The following is a 21883-nucleotide window of genomic DNA, read 5'->3' as shown; positions in this document are numbered from 1 at the left end:
AATTATACATTTAATCACAATCATGTCTAATGTAAGCAGGTGAGAACAAGATTCAAGAGTCATGTTTGTGTTTCTTTTGCAATGTTGTTTTATTGTATCAACAGTTCTGCAGTCCTGAAACTAGCAGAATAAGCAACAGTTGTGTCACTGTAAGTTTAGAAGTGTGACAGATGTGGACTCCCGGGAACAAGTGTCCTTTTGATTTTTAGGGGTGTGTAGTTCCTCTGCTGCTTCCTCATAAAATGCAGGACCAGCTCCTTTGTTGTGCTGACATTCAGTAAGAGCTTGTTGGTCTCGCCTGAATTATTCTGTTTTTCCAATTCTTGAATCTCAATACTTGAATAGATACTCATATTCCCATTAACCGAAGGCCGATTACATTCAGTTTCACATTATGAGATTATTACTGATATTGGACCCATACACAGCTAATCAGCTAAACCAAGAAGCAGAAGATTTAAGCAGTGTATCTTACAGTGGGTTCTTAAACAAATGATTCCAAAAATGACTGCGTTTGACATGATTATTAGCAGTTTACTCAGTCATCATCAAAAAAGAGAATTTGTGTTCCATTTTCATTTACAAAAGATTTGTGTGAGGATAAAAGTCCACAATGATTAAATGTCACTTTTAGCAGATGCCTGTTTCACTGATTTAGCTTTTTCACTTTTACTGATCTCATTAAATCATTTGTAAAGTAATTTGTACTCCACACAGTGTTACTGGTAAGGTTTCTAGAGAGCTTATGACGAAGTCTGAGACAGTGGGTTACGGTGGATAGCTGGAAACCCACTGTAGTACATATTGTCAGCTAGCTGCAGCACAGACAACAGTAGTAGACTCAGTGATGGTCTAACAGCGGTTTGAAGTGGTCTCTTCAGTCTTTTCTGGATATAACTAACAACTAACAACTAACTGATATTATATTTACATTTCAGGCGTAAGGTGTCTAATTGAAGCTGTTCCACCGCTAAAATGTCTATATCTAATTTGCCAGGTTAACATTCTCACATGGCTTCTGTTTATGTGAATTTTCCATGCACGCATCCATGCATGAATGCAGCATGAACAGTGTGGCCCTTTATCAATGCAAAGAACAAGTGAAGCATAGGTTTAAGAACATGGGACACACTAGTCTTGAGCAGGGACCAATTCAAAATGAGGGGCCTCTGAAAATTCCTGTCTCTGAAAGGTGAGGCTTAAACCTGATACGTCCCTACCGAGGCTGCTGTAATTCCCAGATTTACCTGGGCCAATTAAAACAGGCCGACACAACACAACACAAAAAGCTGGTTCCTGCTCCCACATGGTCTGGAAATCTGATTAGGGGAGAAGACAGGAAGCACACAGGAGAGTGACGGAAGGGATGGGTATGCAACTTATCTGGAGGTCGCAGGTGGTGAGCAAAATTAATATGGTTACAAGGTGTAGCAGACATAGATAATGCATCTGTCCTGTAAAGTCCAAGGGATTTGTTTTCTCCTATACGTGAAAAACTATCTCCGCTGACATGGGAATGTATTTATGGTGGAACCAAATGTTCACAAAACCTTCCACAAAAATATCCTATGCTATTATTACTTGATCAGTTAATACTTGGTAAGCTAAAGATAGCAGGCAAGAATATTAAAGCAATACAATCTGATTAGAATTACAATTGAAAGAGAAACCCTGGTTGTATACATGTTAAAACAAATTAGCCTAAATATTTGACTAACAGCGCTCAGTAGAATGTTCATAGGTTAGGAGCATATTTAGAGAAAACTGCATTAAATAAACAAAAGGGAAACCTGTCCTTGCTCATGTCATCTTTTAGACTATTCCCCATGCTTAGGTCTTGATCTTGACATGGAACATTTCCAACATGGCAGAAGTATTAAAGGTGGGGTATGTAATTGTGACATCCAGCACCATGACCAACACCCTGATATAGAGCAAACAACAACACCGCAAGTAATGTAACTAACGTTAGCAAAGTTGTGGGTTAGCAAACTGTCACTACAGTTGCTGTGAAGCTTACATGAAGTTAACATGCAGAGAGGAATCAGACAGTACCCCACCTTTAAGGCTCCATCCACACTACTCCGTTTTTGTTTACAAACGGAGAATTAAAACGAATACGATCTCCGTCCACACCAGCGTTTCCGCTGCGTTTTGGAGTTGATCTCCGTCAACATTAAAACAACTGAAAACGCACAGCTAGGACCCGTTCAAGTGCACTCGGCATGCGCGTACCAGTGTAAACATGAAGCAGATCGTCTGTTTCGAAGTTACAGAAGATTTGGCGAAAGAATAAATAAATACAGACTGAGCATCAGACCAGTTTTTTTTTTTTTTGCATGGATCAATAACGAGCTGGGACTGTTAATGAATGTAACACGGAGTGTGGCGGCAGAAAACAGACTGGGAGTTGTTGCAAAGTAAACGGCAACATGAACAGTACAAGTGTAGGCAGATGAATGTTATTTGCACAGTACAGAATATTTTTATAGAAATATGATGTTAAAAACCCGGTCAGCAGCATCGTGTTTCTGCTTTGCAAGACCCAATCAGAGAGCCGACTGTGAGCAGCTGCATCATCTTTCTAAAGTCCTCCGTTTTGGCCCGTCTTCATTAAAACGCCCTCCGGAGTTTTGAAACACAAAACGGGGTCGGCAGTGTGCAAACTTCTCTGTTTTAGGTCTTCGTTTTCATTGTTGTAGTCTGGACGGGAGGTGCAAACGTAGCAAAAGGTCTCCGTTTTATTCGAAAACGCAGTATGTGGATGGGGCCTAAGAGAATGTTGTCAGATTTACATGCAGACCACAGTAGGAGAGAGTCAGATGAAATGCACGTTGCATTCTTAAGATGAATAAGAAGTAAATATGCCACTCAGTTATTATCTCTTATTGTTAAAAGAGTCAAATCAATTTTATAAAATATTTTAAATAATCTATTTTACCGCTTTTCATACAGCATCTGAGCAAATAGTAATTAAATGAGTTCCAACTTAACATGTCAAACAATCATTCTGTGCTTGGGCACTGTCAGACATTTTAATGGCTGACCTTGATAAGAACATGTACCAGTGGGTTCACTATGAGAAGTGTGTCCCTCACACTCTGTATGGTCACCAATTCAGGCTTCAACAGCAGAGTAAGTTTTAAAATCCATCAGTGATGCAGCCTGTGAGAGAAGTGAGAACTCTTCCTTCAGATCGTTACTGTTGCACGCAGCGCTGTGCTCCAGCAGTGACAGCACTCCCTCTGTGGACCAGATACTAAATATCATGTGAGATTTGTGGGCTGATGGTCCCAAGGTATACTGATAACAGAAACACCTAGGTATGAATGCCATAAAGACATTTCTGTAACAGACAGACAACCTCAGCATATGTTACATATTCCAGTTCCTGAATCGGTTGGAACCTGCAGTGGTTTAGAAGGCCTGCCAATAATCCATTACAGCAATCTAGTCTAAGCCATGAATTAGACTTTCTGCATCATTGGAAGTCAGGAAGGACAACTTTTTAAAATTAAAGAATACATCTTAGTAGCGTTACTTATGTGTGTTTTGAAACATAAATCAGAATCCAAACTCCCCCTGACAAAAGTGTATCCTACCTGGTCTTTGGCCCAACCATAGACTGTATATAAGAAGTGGACGTAGTCATGGTGACGTCACCCGTTGGTTTGTGGACTGCTGTTTTGAAGCCTCAAGTTTTATGATTTTTTGCAACCAGTGGCACCGGACGTGACCATATCTAGTCTTTAGTCTAGACTAAATGTACTAACCAGAGAAAGTGAACAGCCAACTCCTAATACACTTTTTCAACGGTGCTGGTTAAATTTACACAGTGCCGAGGGTACGATACTCTCTAGCCTGATTGACAGGTTGCCATGATAACGTTTGTCAATCACAGATAATCCGCCCTGAAGCATACTCAAACTGGGACTTGAGTTTGGACAGCATCAGCTTGCTCTCAGAACCTTTGGAAAACATTGCTTTCTGGTCTATTTTCCTCTAAATGGGACCATAATTTACTAAATGAACATCCTGTTGGATTGAAAACATAAAACTAGTGACTGAGACCATAAACTCATTAGGAAAGTGTTTACTGAGGTAATAAATCAGCTGAGAAGTAGCCTCATTATACCATTATTTCTAATGGAGCCAGACTTCTTTTTGCAACCAGAAGAGTCGCCCCCTGCTGGCCCTTCAATAGAATGCAGGTTTAAGGGACTTCGCATTCGCCTCAGTTTTCTGACCGGGCCCAACTAAGGGAATTTCCATTATCCATATCTTCATCTACCTTTAAAAAGCTGCTGCTCGTCTAAATATTAATGGCAGATAGGCAGGTTTATTGAGGTCAGAGCCTGAAGGTGAATTGGCTTTGTTGCTATCATCCTTATGTAAGTGGCTGAATACAGTCACCTTGAGAGTGTCTCACACAGACATACACACTATCCCCCCGCTGTGATTTTCCACCTGATAAACAGCTGAGAGCAGCATACCAGGCTGTGTGTGGGTGTACAGTCAGATGGGTGCAGGGTGAGGGTGATCAGGGTGCATTGTTCATCTTTTCTGTTTTCGTGTACATTGAAGCTTCCTGCTTTAATCTGCACTCACGCTGCTGTCAAATCTGAGCACTATAAACATGTGTGTCTTTTTACCTGTTAGCAGGAGCATGGGACGTTTAAAGTTTCAAATCACTATCCCGCCAAATCAAATTCTGTGATTGAAACTGTTAAAGGAGACCTATTGTGCTTTTCCACATTTTATGACTTATCTACAATGTTACAATGTTGGATGTTCATGTTAAACATGGTCAAAGTTTCAAAAAATGAGGTTAAAGCATTTATAAGAAATCACTGTGAGCAAAAACCTCAGATTTCCTCCTGTTCTGAACGCTCTGTTTTGAGCTGCTTTTTCTACCAAGGCTCCGTTCTATGTATTACCGAGCCAGACAGAGCCAGTGTTCCATATATGCTCATGTGCTCCCACAGTAACAGCACAGCTACGCTCAGTCTGCCTCTTCCGCCAGCAACAACAACAGCCTGGTAACATGCTACGGGTCTTGGCCAATCAGAAGACAGTGGGCTTTGAGGGGGGGCTTAAAGAGACAGGAGCATCTACAGCTTGTTCAGACAGAGAATGAAATGAAGGCCTACATGAAGAATCAGTATAAGAAAAAAATATTTCTTTTTGATCATGCAAAGCTGCCAATGAGCAGTCACAGAACTACAATATAGGTCTGGAAAAGCAGTATAATAGGTCTCCTTTAACAAAGAAATGGTGCTGCTATAACTGATCACTGAGTCAAAATTAGTATGGAAATGGTTTTTAAAGCCACATTTCCACCAAACACACCAAGACAATACTATTATTAAATGTAGGTGGGGTTGTTACTGGATGGTAATAGTCACATCAACCATTTAAGTAATATGATTTCATATCTAAAGCGACACAGTAAAAAAAGAAAGGAGTCTCCGTCACACTCAATGGCATGTTTAAAAAGGGTTAGGGGTTTGTGCATTGAGTCTTTGTGGTGCAAGAAGCGACGATTCTGTTGACCAATGAACGGATCACAGTGTCGCCAAAAGAAACTCCAAATCATGTGTAACAAACTGAACTGGACTGCTTGGTGTACGCGTGGCTTAAGGTTGTTATGGCTGATGCGCAAGTCTGATCTGAGTAGAGCTGCCACAAATAGTTGATTAATCAATTAGTTGTTGGCGATTAAATGAATCAACTATTTAAATAATTCATTCATCACTTTGAGACAATTTTTAACAGAAACTGTACAGTATCTCACAAAAGTGGGTACATCACTCACATATTTGTAAATATCTGATTCTATCTTTTCATGTGACAACACTGAAGAAATGACACTTTGCTACAATGTAAAGCAGTGAGTGCACAGCTTGTATAAAAGTGTAAATTTGCTGTCCCCTCAAAATAACACATCACACAGCCGTTAATGTCTAAACCGCTGGCAACAAAAGTGAGAACACCCCTAAGTGATTGGTATAGTTCCTCCTCAATTACAGTAAACTGAATATCTTTGGATTGTGGACAAAACAAGATGTTTGAGGACGTCATCTTGGACTTTGGAAAACACTGATTGACATTTTTCAACATTTTATGACATTTTATGGACCAATCAACTAATCAGCTATTGGAGAAAATAATTGGCAGATCAGTCAATGATGAAAGTAACCGTTAGTTACAGCCCTATCTGATAGTAAAGTTGTTTTGGTAGAGAAATAAAAAGGTAATTACAAATGAGTACATCTCGTGTAGGCTGTGTCTGCAGGTTTTATTGTGTTGTTGTGTCCAGGCCTGCTTCTCTCCCATCATACTGATGCATATTTAGCAGATGATTTACAGATATTACAAAGTAGCATTTCTGTTGCATCATTTCCCCATGGAACAGTCAGCTTCTTGCAATATTTATTTCATGAGTGGTTCTAATGCTTCAATCCTTCTTATCATATAGGCTAGAATGTGCAACTTAACCTTAATATGCCAAATGTAGCTATACTTTCTAGCGTGTCCCAAACCTCTCCTGCACCCCCTGTCCTGTGTGTCCAGATCTCTGCCTGCTCCAACACAGCTCACATGATCAACTCATTATGAGTTCCTGAAGCTGCTTTATAACAAACTGATCTTTTAAAATCATCTGTGCTGGAGCAGGGAGACATTGAAGACATGCCTGACAAAATGTTCTGAAATATATTTTATGGTTAAGAATTTGTTCTACAAATATTTGAATAGGTTTATTGATTTGCTAATCTTCTTTCACTTGAAATGAATGTGTTAATGTCTCAGTTGTGAGGAATAACAACATGCACGCACTTGTAAACACACTGTCTCACACTGAGTTCCTGTAATACCTTCAAACACTGCAGATAACTGACACACCACCGTCAGCCCCTACACACCCACCAGCATGAGCCTCCAACCCTGTACATTAGCACAACTGCGTGTCCCTTTGATTCATTCGATCCACCTGAGCCAAAACATAAAGAAGACACTGTTACACCTGCACCACCGAACAACGGCCAGAAAAACAGCTGCTGCCACCGCCAGATCACAGAAAAGAGACCGCAAGCTTCCAGGAAGGATTCCAGCAGTCATTTCCTGTCTCTGTGGAAAATAGTGGCAGAAGTGTTTACAGGCTGAAGAACAGACAGAATCTTGTTTGTCAAAATTCTTCATGTTAATAAGATCAGATCAAAGAATAAATATTATTTTTGACATGCTTTTTTACAAGGTGACATCAGGGCTCGTCATTTACATTCACATTGCAATTTGACAGCGAACAATTTTTAAATCCAAAGACAGTTTTAACTATGATGTCTTAACAAGCTGTAATAAGTTAACTGAAAGTTGAAACAACAACTATGGACTTCACCGGCTATGAGGAGATAATAATCATATTTAAATGACAGTGCTGGTCAGAACAATTGTTCAGTCCTAGTAATTATACACTTAAACCATCATTTTCTTCATGTTGGCACTAATAGGCTAAGTGCAGGTTGAAAATTGTCACATTTAAAAGGGACAGGGGGTCATAAAGTGCAGACTCATTGATCTCTTGTGGCTTCGATTTTAATTTCACTTACCGTTTTTCTTTTTCTCTCCGTTGCAATTAATTCTGAGTCTTTTTTTCATCCCATCGGCACAAAGAGGTCTTATGATCAGCCATATAGAGGGGGATCCCACACAAGTGGCGCCATTGGAGCAGCACCCCAACTTTTCACACTGTCTTCGCTCATGGCTAAACACAGAGGGGTGAAAAAAGCATCAAAGAAAACGGACCTTCCAAGATTCCCCTCTGTTCCTTCAGAAAGGGAGCCCTCCTTTTTTTACAATCAAATGGCCAGGCTAGGATTCCTGACATTCCTGAAACTGAAAGAGGGAGGTGAAATGTGCACGGCGAGGTGGACACACTGTTATACAAATTGCATCAGTATTGTCTTTGCAGCGCACACATGTATGTGACATTTTGAAAGTGGTCATTGTTGATGGGTCCCAACAGCCGTGCCTCTCCTCTCCACTGTCTCTGCCAGGAAAGCTCACATTCCTGCTGCAGTGAGCTCAGAGGTGCAGGGGAACTTGGGTGGACATGCAGCAGGTTGCTTGGCTCCCCTCTGTTTGTTTTACTAAGTAAAAACCTCAGCAGGGCTTCTTTTCTCTACCTGTCTGATGGCTTTTGATGAGAGAGCCTGTTTCCCAGTGCCTCCTCAGGCCTAACTTTACAAGTTCTGTCACAAAACACACACACACTGCTTTTCTTTAGCTGTCCCCACACTGAAGGATAATGCCCTCAGCTTCTTCTGTTTTTTTTTCCAACATTGTCAATTCATTAATGACTCCTTTCACAACGTGTGTGTGTGTGTGTTTGTGTGTGTGTGTGTGTGTGTGTGTGTGTGGCCCCTAAAGCCAACCTCACTCCTGCAGTGAGACCAGACAGGCTGAAATCAGGACTTACACTCTGTATGTCACACAGCCAGTAGCCTCTTCATAACAATCACTAAGTCTGTGCCCCCTGGGGCCACCAGTCTAACCATCTCACAAAGTCGCTGCCACACTGCAGCTCAAACCGCTTCGTTCTCAAGCAGTAAAGTCATTTCTCTCCAAAAAACGATGATTTCCATTCGAATCTTTCCCATTTTTAATGGAAATTTTTACATCAGGCTTAACGGATCATTCTCATAAGGTTTAGGGTTTAAACCTGGTTCCTATTTCTTGTAGTTTTCAGGCGTTTCTGTGTACATTGTAAGTTCATCAAAATTAAATAGGTTGCATATTTACTTTCCAGTCTATTGTGCTTGTCTCTAAATTTGTTTTCACTTTCTTAGATCGGTTAGGCGTGTGACCTATGATTGATGTTGTGTGCGCCTAGTGTTTATTGTGATTTATGTTCCATGACTAACACTCACTTCAGTAATTGAGATCTGGAAACACAGAAGGGATTCACTAACAATTTGTGAGTGTTCCTTTGGAGGTCAGATACACTTGTTGAACGTCACTCTGGACAAAAGGGTCTGCTTAATGATTGCAATAGTAATCATTTCACATGTAAAACAATGCAAGTAGAGTTGGACTAAATGTAAACGGAATATAAAAAGCTTAAACTGCACGGCAGGCTCTAACGCTCTATTTGATTTCCTGACAAACAGGCTACACCTGTCTTGATTGACAGCTTTAATTCACTTCATATTTAAGAAAATGACAAATCTGCAATCTTTTAATACCAGTGGAGGATTACTGACGTATTGACGTCAGTGTGGTGGGCGGTGGGTTAGTTTATTGACCATATGCTGATGTTTTAGCACAATAATATCTACTGTAAGAATTAGGACTAAGGAGACACCATTTAATGTATGCGTTTTTCAAAATAAATGACAGAAATGTCATCTGCTTTTTTGTTTGTGTGTTTTCTCCATACTGAAAATGTATTGATTTGATCATATTGACCCATGACCCCGAAGTTTAGGTACATAACGACTGCACGCCTACTTTTAACGTAATCCACATGCAGTGTGACCGTACTACATTTCCACTAATTTAGGGCTGACTGCTTTAACAGTATCTCACGCCGGCCACCCTGTGATTTTTACAACTTGCAGCCTATAATGGCGTGTTTTCCTTCTTCTAGGACAGACTGTGCACGATGGTTATGACTCAGCCAGTCAGCAATGTTTTAGAGCCCTCCATGTGACACTTTCCTGTCAGGCACGCTCGGGGCCAGACTAAGGTATTCAACATTATGACAAGCAATAGACAGGATGGTCAGATCAGAACATTGCACCGCTGCTCACTAACAGATACAGTCATTCTGACAGATTATATGCTTATGCCTCCATCCTGTAATCATGCGCGGCCCATAAAAACCAGTGACCTAACAATTTGAGGATCCCTGCTGTTTTGCACTATGCACCAGCTCATCACATGGTGCTATTACTGGCTTTAAGATCCGTGCACAGATGTCAGGTAGGTTTATGGAAACCTAGCTTTTACTTTCCTCTCACATTTTGGTGTTTGTAAATGTTTTTGACCGTTTCTTCAGAGCAGCCTAAGATTGTATCATCCTGTTTGAAGGATTCTAGAGGGTAGCGTTATGAATTGATCATCTCTGTTTAATTAGAGTGGTGGTGCTGTGATGGAGACATCATTATTTAGTTATGAATGAACTGGCTCGTATCCATTTGGCTTGAATGAGTTTCTTTTTGTGTGGCATGTGCTAAGCTCCTTGGTTTTAGTGGTAAGGGGAAAATGAGGGGTCACTACCCCACACAGACACAAACTCAGCCTCATCACAGACTCCCCATTGGCCCGGGCTTAGTCATGAGACCCTGGCAATGAGAAAGCTCTCACCCAATAAGGCGCCCTGTGGGGAAAGCCCTGGTCCAATAAGAAGGACCCCTGGGGTAAGGCTGGGGGATTACCAGCCCGAGCTTGCGGATTGAGCTCTAGGGCGAGGGAGGGGGGCACGAGTCGAAGCACAGGGCTGCTTGGTCACCAAGGCCAGCGGCCTCCTTTAAATGGTTGCTACGGGGCAGGTATCAAACGTGCAAGAGTCGCACACAGTCACGGTCATGGAGGGTATTAAATGGCAACAAAGAGACAGTTATTCTGCAATAATCCGCCCTGCTGAGTGCAAGTTATTCTCCAATAATCAAGAGGCGAGGCACAAGCGGGACAGAGCTGTGATCACAGGAGCATGCTGCTGCAGGAGCTGACTCGCGCGCATACACACACACACACACACACACACACACAGGTCACACCACATCAACCCAGACACACAAACTTTATTTATCACTTGTACATGCACATAATTTATGTGTATGTCCCCAGTCCAGTGTTCCATAATCCAGGCTCCGTGACTCACAACACTCACTATATGATAGCATTTATATTTTGTATCAAATGTGTCCAGGCTTTTGTGCAGGCTTTCACATCTGTGTGTCTGAACAAGAAGAAGCATGTACTTATGACAAATTTAGAAATGTGGCCAATTTGACAATGGAGTTTGTAAACCCACCATGAGTATATATATATATATATATATATACACTATATACATTTGCATCAAGGTGATAAAGTTTCTTGTCAATTGTTTAATTCACTGGATTAGACAAAAGCAGATATTCCATTCCATTTTATAAATAAACAGTTTCTCATTGGATTTTCCAGACAATTTACTATATCACAATATATCGATATAAGGATATAAAATAGCACCGTGATAGAGGATTGTATCCATATTGCCCAGTTCTATGTAAATATTTGTTCTAATTAGTAGTGGGTGATTAATTCACTTTTAATAATGTGAAAAATAAATTGTGGATTCAGGTTGTTAAAAGGTGCACAAACGATAGTATAAGCTGAGTTTATACTCGACACAAGGGGTTAACAGGAGTCCCATGGTGGAAACCTTAGTTATGTTTTATAGGATCAGAGTCAATTCAGTCTAGCTTTATTGGCATGAATGTGAAACAACAATGTTGCCATACTGAGAGTCAACACTTCCAAGTCTGAGGCCATGGTTATCTGCTGGAAAATGGCAAATTGCTTTCTCTGGGTTGCAAGTAAGGCTATATGATACTAATATATTTAAAAACTTTGCTATGTTTACACCTACTCCACACTACTCTAGTGTTTTTGAACCACTGAAACAGATTTTTGAAAATGCTGCTCATCCCCTTTCCGTCTGAAGACTCCGGGGACTGAGTTTTAGTCTTGACGGGCGGAAACAGAGACTTTCATAAATGATGACGCAGACACCAATGTTTGCCTCCTGAATGGGTCTTATCAGTCACGACGTGTCCTTTCCTGATTTGTAGCGCCCATGTCACATGACCCTTTTCCAGAAAAAATACCCTAACCCTCCTTAGCCTCCGCCATCTGTGTATGAATGTTTATGAATGCACTTTGAGTAGTTGGAAAGACTAAAAAGATGCTTAACAAGTACAGACCATTTACCAAGCGCAAAGTAGATGATCTGCATGCCCAGTGTACATGAATGGTCTTGTGAGGTCATTTCTAAAGTGGTGCTAAAACACACAGTTTTACATATGTTCATTTAGCTGACGCTTTTATCCAAAGCGACGTGCAATTGCTAGATAGGTCAGAGGTCGCAGGCCTCTGGAGCAACTAGGGGTTAAGTGTCTTGCTCAGGGACACATTGGAGGATGTGTCACAGTGAAAATCGAACCGAGGTCTCTCACACCAAAGGCATGTGTCGTATCCAATACGCCGTTGGCACCTCTCAGTTTTAAAACGCCACTTTAAAATGAAAACATATTAGTGTGGAAGTAGCCTGAGTCACTGCTCCAACTGTGGGAGTACAAGTATCTCAGGTCTTGTTCACAAATGAGTGTCCCTTTGACAGGTAGACTGGTGCGGCATCAGCACTAATTGAGTATCTGACCGTTGTGGTGAAGAGGGAGCTGAGCCTGAAGGCAAAGCTCTCAATTTACTAGTCCTGCTGCCACCACGACCCGGTTCCCAGATAAGATGCTGAAAATGGTGATGGATAGATGTGCAGTCGCTGGGATCATGTGCTTTCCTTCACTGTGATAAAAGAGCCAATCCGCAAAGTCTCACATTGGGGAGAAAAACACACAACACAAACTGCAGATTGATATACAGTATATTTTTATCACTTATTTATTTAATTCGTTGGTTTCACTCTCCATTGATGATGAGTAAAATGAAAGTAATTTTGTCACAGTTATTCCTATAATCTCACTGGTCACGTGAATGATCTTATTTCACAAATCTCACATGTTCACTTCTTATGTCTTTTCATCCTCCTCCATCCTTCTCTCCCCACCAGGTCGGAGTGTGTGAGCAGTCTGGGCTCACAGTTTCGTCGCGGGGCTGGTGTGTTGGACATGGTGTTTGAGTCTCCATTCCAGCTCTTCACCTGCGGCTATGATACTTTCATACGCCTGTGGGACCTCCGACTCAGCCCACGGTACATCTCTCTTTTGTCGGGTTCAACTTGAACAGTTAGTGCAATAGTCAGTGCTCCTTAGAATTTTATCTTGTTGCCATAAATACACTTTACATTAAGCATTTTAACCAATGTTCCTAAAATATTTTCAGCTGCAGTGTATGTCAGTGAATGTAGGATCTGTTTAGTTGGTGACACCTGCAGTGCACCTCCTGCACTACGCTTCAGACCTTTACCACAACATGCTTGAGACCAAAGATAAGATTGAGGACACTGTCCTCAGTATTTCTTACTTCATTAAAATATCTGCTATGTTTAAATTTGGCAATTTTCATAAAAAAAACTCCTTAGTTCCCTACCTTGGGTCTTCTTGTCAGGTTGGAAAAGCTTCAACAATAACATGCAGACCATGGTGTAAAAATCATTCCAAGCCTTTTATTTCCAGCAGTGTGAGCACAGGGAGCTAACCAGCAGCACACTGCTGCGACCATATTAATGCAGCAGCCCTCACTTCAGTGTATGTCGGCAGGGTCCCTAACACGGTTGGGGAGGGCAGCATTCATTTTGGACAGCAGGGGTTAGAGGGGCTTCAGGCTGTATTTCGGGGGGATCAGTCAAGTAAGACAAATCAGATCTGATTGGCAGATCGCTCTGGGGACTTTGAAAGGGGTTGGGTTGGGGTGAAGGTTGGCAGAGGGGGGTCCCTCTTTAGATATCAATAATTCATATGGTCAAACCTAACCGGCCACAAAAGGCTCCCAGGGTCATCCTAGAGATTCTGGTTGTCTGGAAGTTTCAGCTCACCACCAAAGAGAAATGTTTGTTTTCACACATCACAACTTTTAACAAGTGGAATACTGCTCAATGAAGGAAAGAAATAACTTCAATGATTTTATACATTGGAATGAGGTTCAGTAGTATCCAGATATGGATGAGTGAGTTGTTCCAAAACCAAAAGTAATGCTTAGTAAGACTGGCCAGTGGAACACAGTTTATTATATTATATATTGTGATATATTAAAAGAAATCCTTATAAATATCAGGACAATAATCACCCACCTAACCCTGCTTCTTAGATTGTCTTCCCATTCAGTTTATGTTTATACGCTATTATTATTCTAGTACTGTAATTTAAATCAAAACTTCACAGTGTGTGTGAGCGTGGGTGTGTGTGCATGAGAAGAGAGAGAGAGAGAGAGAGAGCCTCCAGACGTTTCTGCTGCCCCATTGTCTGCCCCTGGTGTCTCTCCATCACTTATTGATGAGGCTGCACTAATGGAGGATCGATGTCTATTGGCAGAAAATACTTATCCCCAAAATACTTCCCCTCTCTTAACCACAGCCACCACCACCCTGCTTTGCTGCTCACTCAGCTGCTGCACACACACAAACACAAACTCTCACACACGCGCGCACACACACACACATTGACCTCCTTGTTAACGACAGTATAGGGTTTTCCTGTAAACAAGAGATGGAGTTTCAGCGTTGTCCTCCACAACACACACACAGAGATAGAAACTCGCCTGTGTTGTTGCAGTTCAGATTGTTTTAACTTTTTTTTAGTGATTTCTGTGTCTCTTACTTTCTCAGTAACCAGGTGAAGTCTAGATAGCTCCAATATTACTCAAGTTGGGGACGTGCAATAAAACCTTCTCGAGTAAAAAGCCAATACTTTATCATTACACCTGTTTGCAAGCATGAACAAAATTTTAATCTGCTCGGTTTACAACATGCTAGTTTGGCTAATAGTGAATTGTTACAAATAAGCTTATAATATTGATATTAATATTATAGCAGTAATAATAATAATAACAAGAAGAAGAAGAATACTAATAATATTAATTGTAGCTGCGGGTGTTGAGCAGGAACTTGAGGGCAACAGGAAGCCTGCAACCACAGATCCAGACCCCACTGCTCTGGAGCCAGAAACAACTGCAGAAAGAGATAGAAGGAGAGAGGAGAGGGACAAGGAAGGAGTGCAAGAATGCATACGGATGGAGAGGAAGAGGAGGAGAGAGGAGCTCAGTGCATCATGGGAAGTCCCGGCAGTCTAGGCCTATAGCAGCATAACTAAGGGATGGTTCAGGACTCACCTGAGCCAGCCCTAACTATAAGCTTTATCAAAGAGGAAAGTCTTAAGCCTACTCTTAAATGTGGAGACGGCGTCTACCTCCAGAACCCAAACTGGAACCTGGTTCCACAGGAGTCACATCAGCAGAGGGAGGAGGACAGAAAGGCAAAAGGAGGGACTGATAGTGACTGAGTTTTTCTAAACTTAACTCAGTATTTTAATCTAGTAGTATTGATATAATCCTAACAAAATTCATCCCTACTCATGACACTTTAAAAGTATGTTTGGAAATTGAATCAGCTGGTATCACTTTTTTCATGGATCCAATATTTTCTTATTATTTTCTGAAAAGGTACTGCTCTGTAACTGTAAATTACATACATCATTGTAAAAACATATATCATTTGTTACTCATTATGGGGAAAATTGAGACGGTGTTCAGTTGTTACACCTTCACTTAATTCATTCCAGTTAATTACAGTATTAGCACAAGCTCCTCCAACAAAAGTGTAATGAATGAATATTTACTTGGGCTTAAATGGATCAGTTCATTCACCAAATTCCTCTGGAAACAAAACTAGACGCAAGTAACTGTCTCAGACCTTTGTCTATATGCTGGCCCTGTGATGAGACTTCAGACGGTCACTGACTACAAAGGATTTCAAAAATTAAACATTATGACTTTATTTAAGTTTGTATATGGCATATGATTAAGGTGCACACTAATGTTGTAATCACAAGCCCTGTTTGGAGGGAAAGAGGGAGAAGGGGATGACTCGCAACAAAGATACTTGGTGTACCTTTTGCTGCAAGTCATCCCCTTCTCCCTCTTTCCCTGATTCCTGTGTGTATCTACTGTCCATGTCAAAAAAGACCCGCTAAAGTGCCACAGCTCCTCCATTGTATATCTTTTGTGGAAGTAAAGCGGATAGTCTACACTATAACATCAAAGTCACTGATTCATTTGAAATCCAATGTCCAGGAGCACAAAACTAACATTTTTCTGTTTTAAAAATGATGGTCTCTACGCAAATAACACAATTTAAGAAGTACACAAATTAAGAAGTATAGTTTAGTCAGGTTAGTTGGGACGGAAACTGGGTTGTACTTTTGAGAAGAGCTGCTACATATAAAAGAGTGGCAACATACCTGGAAAAATGCATAAAAGACTCTGGATACAAAGATAAGAATGATAAACGGCAAACCCGCACACAGAACTGTCTCTCCTGTGCGTTTGAGATTCTTCCAAGGAGCAAGCGTGTTCAAGAAGTCCACTCGCCTTTGACTTTGACTTGCCTACATATCACTTCACTGCATTTTCAAGTTAAAAACATTCAAGAATCAGGCATTATGTGGTGCTACTAAATCAAAACACGAAAAAGGTCCTGTTCATCTCAATGCATGTACGTAAACTCCTTCCCAACAGGAAGTGTGTGATGGAGTGGGAGGAGCCTCATGACAGCGCTCTGTACTGCATCCAGACAGACGGGAATCACATGATAGCCAGCGGCTCCTCGTACTACGGTGTCGTACGACTGTGGGACAAACGACAGACTGAATGCCTGCAGGTGAGTACAGTATATCCTCAATAAAATCTGCGGTATCTACAGTGTGTACTGCATCACATGCTTTAAAGGCAAGTTTAAAACAAAATGTTAAGAGCTGAATTCCAGATATTAAACACTAAACTTGCTGTTGTAATGTGATGTCATGTTTTGTTTGTCGTGCAGTTCTTTCAGCTGAGCTCAGACCAAGTGAGCAGCCCGGTTTACTGTCTGAGGTTCACTAGCTCTCACCTGTATGCAGCCCTGGCCACCGCCCTGCACTCACTGGACTTCAGACAGAACCCCATCTACATCAGATGATACACACAGACACGCACACACACACACAAACTGATCTGTTCAATAAAGCTGTCTATTTTCACAATAAATGTCTTCACCTTTTTAAAGGGACTGTTTATTCTGATCCAGCAACTTATTTACCATGAGTTAAGCTCTGTGTGGAAAGATCTCATAAATCACACAAGGGACTCAGAGTGATTTATGACCCTTGTGTGATTTATGCTCCAAAAACACTGGATCCTACATTTCCCATAATCCAACTGGATAGCATCTTTCTAGTCTCAAAGCCCAAGCTGATGTCATCAGGATTATTTAATCAGTGGCTCATAAATAAGTGTTCTAGGGTAGTAAAGTAAGCACAATAGTTTTTATACACAATTACACTGATTCAAAGATTCAAAGGGTTCAAGTGAAAATACAAGGCATTTTTATATCCAGCAGACATTTGGATTTGTCATAGTATAAAAAGGTCAGGTGTTACTAATTAGCATTAATGATGGCCCCAGTAAGCCATGACAGTGAGTGCATTTAATGTACATGCACTGAGGTAACAGAGTTCTAGTCGGCTTTCTCCAGTAAACTGATTTCTTAGATGTAAATGAGATTGGGGATAACAAAAACCAGACGTCCCCAGCTAGATTTCTCCTGGAGAAGGTTGATTTCTTGGGAATGTGAACTGGGTTTCTTCACCTTTTTCAAGTGCGTATAGACACAGACAGGGATAGTAAGAGAGTGGCTGGGTGAAAGCAGACAATAACGTGATGCATCTAAAGTCTGACTAAAAGGGAACTGACAAAGAAGCTTGTAGAAGTTGAACATTTCACTATTTGTTAACTTAAAACACTTTGGGGCTGTGAGGAAAAGCTGTGCTCTGTCTCTCTGTCTGTCCTCTCACAGCACCTTCAGTTTGCCCCAGCAGACACAACCAACTAAAAAACAAAAAACAAGTCAGTAAGCAGATTTACAACACTTAAAATAAGAAATGCTTCTAAAATAAGCATAGGGGTAGAGAGACATATCTGATAACTGATCTGCTGCTTATATAAAAGATTTAAAATAACCAGCATGTAAACACATTCTCTGATTACCTGCATAACCATGGTTTTTCTGAGTGACCTGGATTCTTGAGTGCATGTAAACAAAACTGAATGTGACAGTGAGCCAACATGAACAATTGGGGCCTCCATGGATCGGACTTGTTTGTCCAGCACATCCCACAGATGCTCGATTGGATTGAGATCTGGAAAATTTGAAGGCCAAGTCAACACCTTTAACTCGTTGAGTTTCTCAAACCATACCTGAACCATTTTTGCTTTGTGGCAGGGCGCTTTATCGTGCTGAAAGAGGCCACTGCCATCAGGAAATACTGTATCCATGAAAGGGTGAACATGGTCTGCAATAATCCTTAGGTACAGGTGGTAAATGTCCCCATGGATGGCAGGACCCAAGGTTTTCCCAGCACAACATTGCCCAAAGCATCACACTGGCTCCACCGGCTTGCCTTCCTCCCATGGTGCATCCTGGTGCAAAGTGTTCCCCAGGTAAGCAATGCACACGCTCCCAGCCATCCGCATGATATAAAAGAAACTGTGATTCATCAGACCAGGCCACCTTCTTCCACAACCCATTCTCACTCCCAACTCATTACATATGTACGCATGGTCAAGACCATCAGCGTCAGTTTGTAACGCACTGGGAATGCCCATTGCGCCATAATTCAACACAGTGGGGGAAGCCCTGTAGCGTCACTTTAGGATGGTAAGGTAAGTATAGTATCTCAGAAAAGTGAGTACACCCCTCACATTTTTGTAAATATCTGATTATATGCTTTCATGTGACAACACTGAAGAAATGACACTTTGCAATGTAGAGTAGTGAGTGTGCAGCTTGTATAACAGTGTAAATTTGCTGTCCCCTCAAAATAACACATCACACAGCCATTAATGTCTAAACCGCTGGCAACAAAAGTGAGGACACCCCTAAGTGAAAGTGTCCAAATTGGGTCCAATTAGGCCCAATCCCCAATGTCCCCCCTAAACCCTGAGCACTGAACCCTCACAGACTTTTCTGATGTCACCTGGTAAGTGATTGAGTGTAAAAGGCTGTAAGGGCTCAAAATGCTGTAAACAGGAACAGGACAGCACTTTGCCACATTGTGTTACCTTGACAATGCTGAAACATGTGGCACTTTTTTTGTTTTATTACTTTCCAACTGCCAGATTTACATGTCTTTCAGGCTCTTGTCCTGAGTGGATGAGAGGTAACCTAATTGTCAATCTACATTTGTCAATAATCAATGCACTATTGTTAGTCAAAACAGCAGTATTAAGCAAAAACTAAAATAAATAGTTGAATAAACTAAGAGTACAATAAGGTGATTGCATTCCTCTGACTTCATGTGTTCTATGTACCATCTAAAATCTATGAAAACTTTTTGTCTTACAATTTTAGCATCACCGTTGGTTTCCATGCTATTTTGTTTACCGTTCTTCTTCTTCTCTTATAAGGCGGATTTACCAAATCTTTCTCTCGCTTCCGGGTTTCCCCTGGTAACCTCCGTGTTTCACATCACAACGCTATGAACTGTGGGCAATTCCCTCAGGCGAAGTCTGCAGAAATGCGGACTTACGAGAGAACCCTCGCACACCTGACGATTTGACAGTGGGACGGCCCTAAGCCCTCACGGACTTCCCAGGAATGCGTCTGTGAGTCTATGAGTGTGGACACTGGGATTGGGCCTTAGCCATTTTTCCTTCCCTGGTGTCATGTGACTCGTTGGTGTTACAAGGTCTCAGGTGTGAATGGGGAGCAGGTGTGTCAAATTTGGTGTTATCGCTCTCACACTCCCTCATACTCGTCACAGAAAGTTCAACATGGCACTCATGGCAACAAACTCTGAGGATCTGAAAAAAAGTGTTGCTCGACATAGAGATGGCCTAGGCCAGGGGTCACCAACCCGTCGATCGAAATGTCGATCTTTGTGACTTTCCCTGTAGATCACAAAAATATTATTTAAAAAATGACTCAATCATCTTATTCCCGATTGAAGTTCAGTTTTGCTCATTACAAAATGTTTTGATTTTTTCCCCACTATGAACAAAATAACCTAGGCCTAATCTACATAATTCTATAATGTCAAGACAATAGGCCACATTCCTTTCTTATTTGTATTCGTATGAATTTAATGCAACTTGATGTTGTGTTGTACAGTTCACAGACCTATTTAATACACCGGTTACAGTTTGCCTAAATAAAGGCCTCAAGTTGGAGGTATTTTGGCTTTCTTTCTCTCGTTTCAGTTGGTAGATCTTGCCTTTAATCAGGGCTGATGTGAGGGATCTTGGGCTCAAAAAGGTTGGTGACCACTGGCCTTGGTTATAAGAAGACCCTGAAATGGAGCTGCAGCACGGTGGCCAAGACCATACAGCGGTTCAACAGGACAGGTTCCAATCAGAACAGGCCTCACCATGGTCAACCAAAGAAGTTGAGTGCACGTGCTCAGCGTCAAATCCAGAGGTTCTCTTTGGAAACTAGACGTATGAGTGCTGCCAGTATTGCTGCAGAGGTTGAAGGGGTGGGGGGTCAGCGTGTCAGTGCTCAGACCATACGCCGCACACTGCATCAAACTGTTCAGCATGGCTGTCGTCCCAGAGGGAAGCCTCTTCTAAAGATGATGCACAAGAAAGCCCGCAAACAGTTTGCTGAAGACCAGCAGACTAAGGACATGGATTACTGGAACTACAGTTCATTGAGGGAAGGATGAATGCCAACATGTACTGTGACATACTGAAGCAGAGCAGGACCCCCTCCCTTCAGAGACTGGGGCGCAGGGCAGTGTTCCAACATGATAAACACACCTCCAAGACGACCACTCACTAAAGAAGCTGAGGGTAAAGGTGATGGACTGGCCGAGCATGTCTCCAGACCTGAACCCCATTGATCATCTGTGGGGCTTCCTCAAACGGAAGGTGGAGGAGTGCAAGGTCTCTAACATCCACCAGCTCCGTGACGTCGTCATGGAGGAGTGGAAGAGGACTCCAGTGGTAACCTGTGAAGCTCTGGTGAACTACATGGCCAAGAGGGTTAAGGCAGTGCTGGAAAATAATGGTGGTCACACACAATTTGGACACTTTCACTTAGGGGTGTACTCACTTTTGTTGCCAGCAGTTTAGACATTAATGGCTGTGTGATGTGTTATTTTGAGGGGACAGCAAATTATATACAAGCTGTACACTCACTACTTTACATTGTAGCAAAGTGTCATTTCTTCAGTGTCGTCACATGAAAAGTTCATCACCTTTGTGAGATTAAGTATATGATATTTAACAGAAAAGACCAAGTAAGGAGGTGGTTGGGGTGGATGGAGGGCCAGAGATCAGACTTTCCAGAGACTGGTGTTCATTTCTATGTGAAACAAAATGTCAACATTAAATATTTTTATTTAGTCTACGTAAATTACATCATCCACCATTGTGTCCCTGAGCAACACACTTAACCCCTAGTTACTCCAGAGGCGTGCGACCTCTGACATATATAACAATTGTAAGTTGCTTTGGATGAAAGCGTCAGCTAAATGAATACATTTAATGTAAATGTACGCAAGTAATGTTACTTAACTGACGTACGTATAGTTATTTTAACCCAAACCATGATCTTTTCCTAACCCTAACCAAGTACTTTTGGAGGCTAACTCTAGCCAAACTGCAACGTTTAACAATGTGTCGTTTCAAAATGGTGATGTTTCACAATGTTAACATTTTGTTTTGAAAGTCTAACCAGACGTTGCATATTTATTGTTGCTAACTTCACTGGATGTTGAATATCATTGCTAACTTGACAGCGGAGCCCTAAACGTTAAAAAACAACACCAAAGGAGTACCCAGGGCATTAAAAAGCGACACCAAGGGGTCCATATGTGACGAGTCAGGAGTGAGAATGTGTTGTCTTACATTGCTCCGTGATCCAGTTCTGATTCCTCACACTGTAGGAGCTTTCAGCTGTAGAGAGAGGTCA

At 41.5% G+C, this 21883-nt stretch overlaps 1 protein-coding gene across 1 annotated transcript in view; it reads left to right on the top strand.

Moving 5' to 3' along the window:
* Positions 1-16977, top strand: part of LOC119883245 (F-box/WD repeat-containing protein 4-like) — a 24236-nt gene extending 7259 nt beyond the window's left edge. Inside the window, exons 2-4 of the mRNA XM_038693810.1 lie at positions 12728-12973; positions 16453-16594; positions 16757-16977. Coding sequence (XP_038549738.1) covers positions 12728-12973; positions 16453-16594; positions 16757-16891 — 523 coding nt within the window. The 3' untranslated portion in view covers positions 16892-16977. The remainder of the gene's footprint in view (positions 1-12727; positions 12974-16452; positions 16595-16756) is intronic.
* The last annotated feature ends 4906 nt before the right edge of the window (positions 16978-21883 follow it).

The sequence above is a fragment of the Micropterus salmoides genome, unplaced genomic scaffold (assembly GCF_014851395.1).
Source record: "Micropterus salmoides isolate LMB-PRFRI ecotype aquatic unplaced genomic scaffold, ASM1485139v1 Ms_hic_scaffold_3, whole genome shotgun sequence".
NCBI classification, from domain to species: Eukaryota; Metazoa; Chordata; class Actinopteri; order Centrarchiformes; family Centrarchidae; genus Micropterus; species Micropterus salmoides.
This window is presented reverse-complemented; position numbering and strand designations above follow the sequence as displayed.